This window comes from Phalaenopsis equestris, unplaced genomic scaffold (genome assembly GCF_001263595.1).
Source record: "Phalaenopsis equestris unplaced genomic scaffold, ASM126359v1 Scaffold000202, whole genome shotgun sequence".
Lineage (NCBI taxonomy): Eukaryota > Viridiplantae > Streptophyta > Magnoliopsida > Asparagales > Orchidaceae > Phalaenopsis > Phalaenopsis equestris.
In genome coordinates, this window is record NW_018164644.1 from 939,913 (window position 1) to 951,547 (window position 11,635).

At 32.1% G+C, this 11,635-nt stretch overlaps 1 protein-coding gene across 5 annotated transcripts in view; it reads right to left on the bottom strand.

Moving 5' to 3' along the window:
• Window positions 1-2,796: 2,796 nt before the first annotated feature.
• LOC110022761 (equilibrative nucleotide transporter 3-like) overlaps window positions 2,797-11,635 on the bottom strand; it is a 10,379-nt gene continuing 1,540 nt past the window's right edge. The window contains exons 1-11 of one of the 5 annotated variants that reach the window (XM_020721854.1): window positions 6,803-6,976; window positions 6,631-6,712; window positions 5,927-6,037; window positions 5,742-5,846; window positions 4,471-4,626; window positions 4,221-4,364; window positions 4,022-4,127; window positions 3,723-3,898; window positions 3,465-3,625; window positions 3,137-3,395; window positions 2,797-3,054 (exon numbers count right to left, since the gene is read on the bottom strand). In XM_020721854.1, the coding sequence (XP_020577513.1) occupies window positions 2,947-3,054; window positions 3,137-3,395; window positions 3,465-3,625; window positions 3,723-3,898; window positions 4,022-4,127; window positions 4,221-4,364; window positions 4,471-4,626; window positions 5,742-5,846; window positions 5,927-5,968 (1,257 nt within the window). In that variant the 5' untranslated portion in view covers window positions 5,969-6,037; window positions 6,631-6,712; window positions 6,803-6,976 and the 3' untranslated portion in view covers window positions 2,797-2,946. Of the gene's footprint in view, window positions 3,055-3,136; window positions 3,396-3,464; window positions 3,626-3,722; window positions 3,899-4,021; window positions 4,128-4,220; window positions 4,365-4,470; window positions 4,627-5,741; window positions 5,847-5,926; window positions 6,038-6,630; window positions 6,977-11,473; window positions 11,592-11,635 lie in introns of those variants that run through there. The other 4 variants (XM_020721857.1, XM_020721856.1, XM_020721853.1 and 1 more) reach the window with 4 other exon arrangements.

Genomic DNA, 11,635 nt, shown 5'->3' on the forward strand with positions numbered 1-11,635 from the left:
ACGATCTAAGTATGTTATATTAGCTGATGAAGCTCCTAACTAGAGTATATGCATTCTACAAAAGCTATCTCAGCTCATGCAGCTTCCAACTCCGGCCTCTACGGCTTATAGATGTTATCACAAGTCAATCAACTCCCAACTCCAACCCCTACAACCTATGAACGTTTTCACAATTCATGCATCTCCCAACTCTAGCCTCTGCAACCTGGAGACGTTATTACAACTCCCTACTACAACCTATATGACAAATTACGACTTAAGCAACCCACATCTTATACAGCTCCCAATTATGACATTTCCAGCCCACGAATATTATCGCAACCCACAACTACAGTCAACATGGCTCACAGGCCCTATAACATCCTACTATGGCCTCTGTGGACAACCAATGCTCATGAAGCGACTATCTATGACCCGCATGACCAACTACTATCATGAATTTCAACTACGACCCTCTAAGATAAGCTGACACTATAGCCACCACCTATAACATTCACAATGAACTATTGTCTCCAGATCAATTAACTACAACTCTTGCAAAATTTTACATCCAAAAATTAGATTCATTACAACAAGATAACGATTATTATTGGTGAACTATTATTGTACAAATTTATAACTCCATCTTCTCCAATTCAAGAGAAGAGTGAACCTATGTACTCACTGTTGCATAGTGTATTATTTCAACTCGGCCAAGCTCAATGATTTTTCCACTTTTTAGGATTTTTCACATAAAAAACCAAGACGTCTCCTCCTACATGCTTCTTTTTTATTATATGAGTATGTGTTAGAGGCTCCTACAATGCAAATATACTAAATATTCATTCTACTGTTGTAGATCTTCCAACACCCATCAATTTATTAGATATATAAACATATAGTAATGTACTTATGTAAATCATCCTTATAATTATTAACCACGTTATTGTCATTTTTATTTCTTTGCACCGTACAGTTAAAAAAATAAAAGAAAGAAAAAAAACTATTCAGAGATATGCAAAACATCAAACTTAAAAGAAATGTAAGGAAAGTACTAACGCACACCTATGACCATACCCTTAAGATCAAATTAAGATATGTACACAACAATGTACATGTATTTTTTATGGTATATGTACGTGATAAAATCCGATTAAGGTTTGCGCAACATGCAATTGCTTTTCTTTGAAGTTATTTCATTTTCTCTATTATACAAAATTATGTAATTCCTCTTTAATCTCAAATTAAGTGTGCATACAGCTCCGTCCATATATATTTTGCAAACTATTTTCATCTATTTTAGCTTAAGATGAATATAAGATATATAAAAAGTGCTTAAATAAGAATATCCAATTTAACCGATTAACACATCATCTACACATGCATAAAATTTTTTATGTAGTATGCAAGTTTTTGATGTGTTTTATAAATAATAAATACAATGCTATTTATAAAACAAAACCTGAGTTGCACAAATAAGATTCATTGCATCCCATATAAGTATAGCACATACAAATAAATATTGATAATACTTCCCAAAAAATTATCTTAAGGTTTGTTTAGAGCAATTCCAATTATTTGAAGAAGCAATTGTAAAGATCTTGAAGAAGAAACTATTGTTCAAAAGATCAGAGTGACTATTGCAATTTTTTTTTCTTTTTGAAAAAATCAGACCTCAACTTTCTATCAGCCACCGCAGATAGTCAAATATAGTGGCAAAACACAACTTTTAGTTATAGCTTTCTGAGAATACAAAAAAATAATAATAATACCAAACAAAAAAAACTACGGTGCGGCGCTGCACCGCCACCACATCATCTCCGCAAACACACCCTTAAACACACATGAATCTCGATGCACATTGAGACCGAGAAATTCAAATATTTAATTAGTTATACTCCGATTCAAATGAAGTATCTTCAGAAGATACATATAAGAATGAGAGAAGTTTAATTAAAAGAAAATTAAGAGAATAAGGATAATTAGTGTGGTGGGGGAAAAAGAGAATGAGAGAAGTCTCGTACTTCAATTTACTTTAAAGAAGCAGTAAAGGAATGGAGTGTGGGGAAGAGCTGGTGGACGAAAAAAAGAGAGGAGGCTTCACCGAAAATTGAGAAGAGTGGAGGACGGTGGAATGGTGGAGGCGGTGGGGGGTTTAAATAGGAGGGAGGATAAAGTGCTATGCAGTGGACACGAATAAAAACAAAAATAATAAATAAATAAATAAATAAATAAACATGAGAGAGTGTGCCTACTATGGGAAGAAAAAAATGGGTCGTATGAGGGCCTCTTATATGAAAAGCCCCTATGAGGGCAATTCATATAAAATGCCCTCCATGGAGGCAATTCATATGAAACACTTCCAATGAAGACATTTATGCTACTATTTAAATTTTTGTTTTTTTTTTTCATGATTCTTCCACTTAAAAAAATTATAAACATGTGCATTTATATAATTTGACCCTGTTTTCGTAGTACACATTTGTGAATAACTACTTGACTTCTAGTATGAAGATCCCTATGCCAATGAAAGCACGCTACTAAAATTATGCATCATATACTAATTTGAATGTCTTTATTTAACTTATGTTTTGTTTAGTAGGCCTTGATATAATTTCTTTCACTGAAAGGGTTCAAAGCTGTGTAGAAGCACGTGAAGATAATGTGCAATTGCACCATTTCATTCCAAAAGCCTGGATTTAAGCACTGTTAAGCCAGAAGACAGATTAAAAAAAAAAGCATCAGAGAGAACAATACAGATCCAACACAAACATCAATCCTTTGACACCAAAAAGAAAATGTTTTGATATTCCTGCAATTTACGTCTAGCAATGCATTCATATTGTAAATAAAAACAACCACTACAGTCATTTATAACCAATATATAGTTCTTGAAGTTGCCCGTCTTCACAGGGACACAAAATAATAGCAAACAATGTCTTTTTTTTTCTATTAACTCAGTTAACCTCACCAGCCTTTGCCAATAAGCCACAACCAGTCTAATGCAACACCAGAAAATAAACCACCTAAAAGAAACATGACTAGTACATTTCCCAAAGCATTCGCCTCCGGTCCCTGCACAAGAAACCTCATTAGCACTCCAAGGTGCATGTTAATATCAAGATTATGGAGATATATTATAATTTACACAGCTAACCTTGTATCCCTTGGGTGCTTCAGTAAGAACACAAACAGTGAGATGACCGTTAGTCAGCCCTAACAAGGATGTTAACAAGATCATCCAACCTTGCCCTCCATATTTTGCAGTGAAATAGAACGCAGGAATGAATAGAAAACGTGAAAGAATGGCAATTAGAAGGCCCTTCCGTGATACTATTTTAAGGCATTTTATCATAGGTGTGTATCTTCCAATGAGGTCCAGGACATTATACATTGCGATCAAGACAAGAACATACCTGAAAATTTTGACAATATATCTTTATTATTTACTCTGGCTATAAAAAGGTGGAAAAACAGAAGCTTACCATGATCCCAGGGCATGATTTCCAGTATCCTCGGACAGAAATCCAGGGAAAATTGATAGTGTCAGAACATAAATAAGATACAAGCCCAACTCATAATCCAAGTTCTGCATCAGAAGCTGTCTAATGGTCAAGCGTTCGTGGTGCTTTGGATCTTCTTCGGCCTAAATTCGGTGAAAAATGTACATTTATTCATAAAACTTTATTACAATGCCATAAAATTTTCAAAAAAAGGAATTAAAGGAATCAAAAGATACATACCTCTAGTTCATTCTGCAAATGGATTCCAGCAGCTGCGAGGTCAGCAGAAACAGTCTTTGATCCTTCTGAAGCTGCCTTTGAACGATAATACTTCACAATTGGAATTTTCGGAAAGATATATGCATAGAGCAGAACACATAGCAGCTCAAAAAATGATGAGACTGCAAAGAACATCACTGCAAAAAAGCAATTAAATTTAAAAAATTGGTCATGAAAAAAAAATTAAAATAAAAAATTGGTTTTCCAAGTAGTTGATAGGAGAAAGCATTTGGATTAAGAATTTAGCAAATTTTACATACTCGCTCCCTTTCGAAGCCCGTCATTGGTGTGTTCAAAAGCTGCCTTTGTAATCAGCCTCAAAGCTGATGTTAAAGCTCCAGATGCTGCCAAGCCAGCTAAAAATGACTGTGAATTCCCAAGAAAACACGTTAAAAGAAAAATTAGTCAATAAATTCGAATATTAACAATCCTCAAAGTCAATGAATATGAATAATCTACCTGAATGAACTCTGGTTCCATGAAGGCCAAATCACCAACCATGCCCCCTTGAACATTAGCATCAGCGACACCAAAAGCTGCACTAATAAGGCATATACCAATGAAGGCTCCAACACCACCTTTCCCAGAAGTTGCCAAATCTAACTGGAATATAGGCAAACGCATTCATCAATTTTATGTAATTATGATGAAATATTGAAGTTTTAGTTGATGAATTTCAAGAGAATTCACATGTTAAAAATTTACTTACAATGATTACGAGAAATGAGCTTATGAAAAAGAGCGTGTAGCCAAGAATGTTCCTCATTCTGGTATTGAGCTTTGCTTCATGATATGTGAGTATTGCAATGGTTATGAAGGCAAAAGGCTGATAAACAAGAGTGAGCATTCTTGTCGGATGGTATCTCTGAAATTTTAAGAAAGATATCAAGATATTAGTCTAGTGAATAATGATTTCAAAGCTCTAGCTGCAAGTTCATTGTGAAAGTTAGCGTGTTTCATTACTAATCAATCTATCAAATGTTTTCTATTTTGAAGAATAAATAAAACTGCATCTACACAAGATCACAGGAGAAAGCAAAAACTTTAGGATTTATAACTCAAAGTTGCTTATAAAAAGAAGGCTTTGAAAAACAGAAAATGTTCAAAATTCAGAGGTTGAATCGGGGTTTGAACCGGTTAATATAATAAACATTAAAATTATTCAAATATGATTTAAGAAAGTATAATATTTATATAATATGTATATTACATTTATTTTAAATTTAAAAATTTATAAGATAAATATAGAAAAAAATAAATTTATGATATGTTCTATCAATCATTGCAACTCAATTCTCACAGCCGAGCCCAAATTTCGAAGCTTGGCCCAAGCCAATTTTCATAGCCCTGTCCAGTTCTTCAATCCTATAGTGATTCACATAATTCATTTAGTCCCATTATAAAGGGGAGAGTTAACAATATAAACTTTAAATTGGAAAACAAAGGTGAACTTATAGCTTATTTTGTTGGTGGGCATATTAGTCTTAATTTGCTTGTTGATTGATTTTTATATCATGCATGATAATTTTAAAATAATTTAAAATTTAAACATTATATTTTATGTTTAATAAATTTAATCACAACAAGTTATACCATTGATTAATATTTATTAAAAGCTCAAAAAAATTAGACCAGACATTATTTTACAATACTTACATGAACCAGTAGTTTCTTTCAAACCACTACCAGTGCACTGGTTGAACCACTGGTCTGTGGTGGTTCGAGACTGTCCGGTGTGGGAGATAATTTTTTTATGTACCAGAAAAACCGGGCTTATGATCAATTCATTGTAGAATCTATATTCTTTTCCGATTGTCCAAACCATGTATAAAATCATATGTTGTCAAGCAATTAAGATAAGCTCTTAATTTACGCAACATAGTCCTTCATAATAATAGACTCCCATTTTGCAGACTTTAGAATAGGCTAAAGAAAGAAAAATACTAAATAACAGGGGCCAGAGTTGATAGAGGTGCATACCGGGAATACTTGAGCATAGTAATCTACAATTGTTAACATACTGTTCCATGAAATAAGAGATCCATTTCCTAAGAACCAGCAAACTACGATTGCAGCAAATCTCCCCTGTGCAGCCATAAATCATTTAAGCACTCATAAATCAACACAAATAATTATATGAACTTAAGAAAATAAAATTCAGCAACCTTCTTTGTTACTGCTTCCTCACTCCCGGTATTCATACCCATGATTGCTTTGCTTCACCTTCTCCTTCACACGTGTTATGTAACAAAAGGTTTAGACGCAAATATAATGGCCTAGTAGTTTGGATAACTGGTTAGAACAAAGACAACAAACAGGAGATTGCAAGTTTATTCTTGGGTGTTGAAAAAAATTTAAATTAAATGTTCTGCTGAACTTTCACACGTAGACAGAGCAACTTATGCAACTTCCAACCTTATATTTGATAAGTTGCTCCGTAGTAAGATGAGATATTGAAGTAAAATTAAATGGAGAAGAAGGTAAGGGCTCCAGGAAAAGGAAAGAAAATTTCTACATCAAACTAGAGGAATCCTTAGCAAGAAAGAATAAAAATATGCGATCGAAATAGTTTGGAAGAAGACATCCATTACGGAAAAAAGAAACTCTTTACTCAAAAGATGATATTTTTCATGATTTAGATGCGCTCTCATATGTCCAAGAAGTCCAAAACATAGATTCTACCAGAGAAGTTCACCAAATAAAAATAAAAAAAAAGCAAAATCATTGGAACTCTCGCATGATTAATTCATTTAAAGCAATACATGTCGGCCTGATATAAATGATTTATAAAAAGCATCTTCATCAACATCAAAACGGCCAGATGCAGAAAAATCAAAATTCTTCTTTGATGCAGAATCGAAGTAGTCACCGGAAAGCCCTAAATCCCAAAAGCGAAGGAAAACCCAGAATATAATCTGCAAGGCTCCGGAGTCAATAAGGACTCGAACTACCTGAAAAATTAGAAATTTGGAGCGATGATAAAGAGAACAATATAACAGGGCGAAGAATGTGAACTGAGCCGGATTCGAGGAACTACGCACGGTTAGAGAGATTCAGGAATCTTCATATCCTACAAAAGAATTCCTTAAAAACAAAGATAAGGATCAAATGGGAAAGCAGAGCTGGATGGCAACGGCTATTTTTGGCAAGTGAATATGCATTTCAGATTAAAATTTCAAACAGCGGGGGAGAGATCATAAATAGTAAAAGGAAAAATTGGCAAACATATGGCGGGAGCGGACTTGTCGCAGTCTGAAATCTCAATCCTCATCAATTTTCCGACAGAAATCTTATTTTGGTAAGAAATAAATAAAAAACTAAATACAAAAAAGGCATCCAGAGACCTGCACATTAAAATATGCTTAAAATATTGATATTTATTTAGTAAGAGTTCTATTAAATTTGTCAAACATTATTATTAAAAATACAAAATCCTTTTTTACCATAAAATAAAGTTATTATTTTTATATGGCTAAATATAATCAAATCAATTTTCTTTTCTTTCTCAAGTAGGAATTAAATTCAAATCAAAGTTGTAAAGCTGGTTAATAGATTTATTTTTTCTATATAATATATTGCAAATGTTAGATGTTAAAAATATGATACTTATAGGTATACGAAGTGTTGATACGTAAGAAAAATAAAAAAAAAATGTATTTAATAATAATTTTTAATTTTATTTAATTGGAATAATATTTTTTTTTTTGTAAAATGTTTGTGATTAAAGTAAATTTATAATATGATTTCATTTCAAAAAATGAGTACATTATACTCCTGAAAAATCATTGGAATTATATAAGTGAGCCAATTAAGTTTGGAGAATTTCATGCAAATTTCTGCAAGCAAAAAAATTCTGTTTATTTGATTAAATTATGATATGGCATGCATTTTTTTATTTTTTTGTAAATAAAAAGTTTTTCCTCTAATAATACACATATTATATACAACAACAACAATAACATTTTTATCTTACTAAGTGGGGCAGGCTAGATGAATATTTTTATTTTATTGAGTCCTATTGATTGTCATATTTTCATTTAATAATGTCATTGTTGAGTCTCAAGTTACGAATGCTCAAAGTTGAGGGTTGTGTTAGGTGTTCGACAATTGATGTAAAATTTGTCAAGAAAACATGACATGAATACACATATTTAAATGAATAAAATTTCTGATATAAGAAATTTTTCTAGATTTTTTTTAGATATGACAATAAATTTAGATATTAGACATAAATATATTTCTTGAAATGTAAGATTTTTAGGTACAAATGTAAATAAGTCATGTTTATGTGAGCTCATTTGCTGTGCAACTTAGCTTGTCAAATGTTAAGTTAATGAACCAAAAATATTAATTTATATTGGCATGTTGCGGGCTACGAAGATTTAGACCATACCCTTTTAATTATATGAGTGGTCTAGGCTATTTCTTAGAAAACAAATTAGATATTTGATAAAATACAACCCAAATATTTTGTCAATTATGAGGACATTAAGATTTAGTCCAAGATTTATCATAACCACTAATTTTAATAATCAGTTATTACTTTTGATTATAACAGATAACTTTGGATTAAGATAATCTGGTATTCCCTAAAGTTCTAGGCTTGGTACGTAGCAAACTAGCAATGATTTGATATGAAAAAATGATTATATACTTTGTTAATTTAAGGAAAAAAGTGGGAAATAAAAACAAACTTGATCGAGAATCTCATTAGTAGGTCTAGTCTGCTCAGCAAGTAGGGATAGTTGATTCAACTTGATTATGAGTTATATGTCATCCCAATAAAATGTCATAAGAGATGCCCATCATACGCCCCTATGAAGTGGATGATGTGGTTTCAAGATGAATGACTCTGACAGTTAAGCTATGACTATATAGCTCTATTGTTAGCACAATGAGCAATTTTTGCACATCTAAGAGAAGAGCATTAAATCATTGTCTTACTGTTAAAATGAATATATATATATATATATATATATATTGAAATTTTGATAAACTGTCAAAAAATTTCAAAAAAATTTGTTAAATGTTCTGTGATGATCCCTTTAATCATATACCATTCTTTTAAAAATTAAGTGATTTAATGATCACAATAATCAAAAGATCATACATTTGTTGGTTTCCTTTCATTGACCTTCTTGATATAGCTATAACAACTTTAAATTTAAATATCATTTGACATTTTAATTAATACATGAAGCTTATAATCGTGTTTTTAAGTGTTTGATTTGTGCTTATTTGATATTGCATCAAAACAAATTCAGCACGGTTAAATATTATTATACATTCAATTTAACTATGAGTTTTCTAAACTTGGAGCACCTATGTGATTGGATTTGCCTCTATAGGTTATATATCATATAAAATGCACCTAAAAGCATGCTTGTTTATGTGGATTATTTTTTTTTATAAAATTCTAACGACTATAAATATTCTATCTATATTATAATGTCATGTATCTAATCTTTATAACTTTGTTATACATCAATTCTAATTTAATGAAATGAGATATACGTAAGTATGGATGCACATCTCTCTTCTCTTTCAAACAAGTTGTAAAGGTGAAGGTCAATTAATTAACCCGTAAAGTGACCGAAGGTTAAAGCTTACATAATTTGGCGTCACAATGAATGGTTTCAATTTTTTTTTTTTTTGAAGGAAATGGTTTCTCTATTTGATGGCTCAAATAAGAACTAAAGGAAATATATGACAATTGAAAGTTAAAGACCTTCATAATAGTATTGATGCATATTGCATGGACTAATGACAACCAAATTAAATGGCTTAACATAGTTGTTCTCAAGTTGTCAAAATCTCTCTCTCTCTCTCTCTCTCTCTCTATGTGTGTGTGTGTTGATACGCCATCAACAAACTTTCACAAGCTGACACGAATCTTGAAGCATGACATGTATCTCAAGATATTATTTCGAGCAACGAATATTCTAACTTCAATTGATAATTATTCATAAACTTTGAGTTCGGCAAAATCATAATCAAACTGACCGACTTGACTAGACATACTCAATGAACCTGTAATTAATTCAATTCAAGTAAAATCAAATCCATATTGGGCCATTAAGCCATTTTTAGAAGCTTATAGCAATCAGTTAGAAGGTTCAATAAATTACAAATCTGTCAATCTATAGTCAAATCAAGCATCTCGAGGTTATCACAGCTCTTGCAGCTCCCAACTCTAACATCCATAGCTTGCAGATGCTATCACAATTTATGTAGCTCACAACTAGGGCATTTGAGACCTACAAATATTATTACAATTTTGTGATATGATCTATGTGACAAACTACGGTCTATGCTACTCTCAACTCAAGCCAACTCTCGCGTCTGGGCCTAAGGATAATATCACAGTTAATGCAACCCTTAACTCTGGTCCTTCTGGCCTACTCACTTTATTACAGCCCGTCGTTAAATCCTACGTGATAAATTATGATCTACACAGTTCTCAGCTTATGCAACCCCCAACTCAAACCCTTGTGGCCTATGAATGTCATTACAGTTCCCTAATATGGCCTCCATGGTCAATTGACGCTCCTAAAGCAACCATTTACAACCCACATTACCAACTAGGCAACTACTACCATTGTTTTCAACTACGACATCTACAACAAGCTGGCGCAACAACTACCGTCCATAAGATTTATAGCGAAATATTGTCTCTATAACAATAGACTACGACCTTCGTGACAAGTTATGTTTATTATTGTTAAAAGATTGGTGTCCGTTAAATTTGTAATTTCATCTTCCCTAAATGAGAAGAAAAGTGGCTTATGTACACAAAAATACACAGTGGATTATTTAACTGGGTCAGACCATGTGATTTTTTTCCATTTTAAGAGTTTTCCACATAAAAATTCAGGTGTTTTCTTGTGTTATTTTTTTATTATTTGAGTGTGTGCTAGATTCTCGCACAACCCTAAGACGATAATTCATTATTTTACCATTGCGAATCTTCTTGCACACATCATATATATATATATATATATATATATAGAGAGAGAGAGAGAGAGAGAGAGAGAGAGAGAGAGATTAGCAAGAAAAAGGAGGGAGATAAATATTTATATCATGTATTTATCTCATATTTAGTGGAATAAATGCCTCCATGCAACCATGAATATAGGCATACTTGAGAAAAAAATATATGGAAATTTTGCCTTTTAATTTTTGATTTATTTCTTATAAATTTTATTCTCTCAGTCTCATTAGTATTGCTTCAAGGCATCATTTTAACTTAAATAATGCACACATGATCACAAAAATATGAACATGCCCCAAATATTATAAATTGAGGAAAAGGTGGTATATCTAAGATTTAAAAAAAGAAAATAATTGCTTATGAAATTACATCAAGAAAGCATATTTTAACGTAGGGGGGAATAGCAATCATTTTGACAAGTAAAGATGTTCAAAACGCCTCATAGATCAGAAATCTTTCTTTCGCATACATTATTATTATCATTTATAACATAAATTTGTGAAGAAATTTCACATGCAATATATGTCCAAAAGCTGAATAATGAAAAATTTTCATTTCACGAAATTCCATCAGATTCACTATGGAATGATGACACAAGACATCAAAATAAAAAGAAAAGAAGAAAATTTAAATTGGAAATATATAAAAGAAGCAAGGCGAGCGAGTGATTCCACAACAGCGAGAAGCAGAAAGTTGAAGAAAAAAGATCACGCACACGCACTTAATTTTCATGTGGCTTTCAAAGTCGTGAAGAAGGGAAACATTGGGAGATGCAACAGCACAAGCTTTCGAAATCATGTTGGTCTTTGCATGTGATAAGAGGGCAGCGTAGCATTCAATCCCATCCCATCCCATTCTTTTCATATCAATATATATATATATA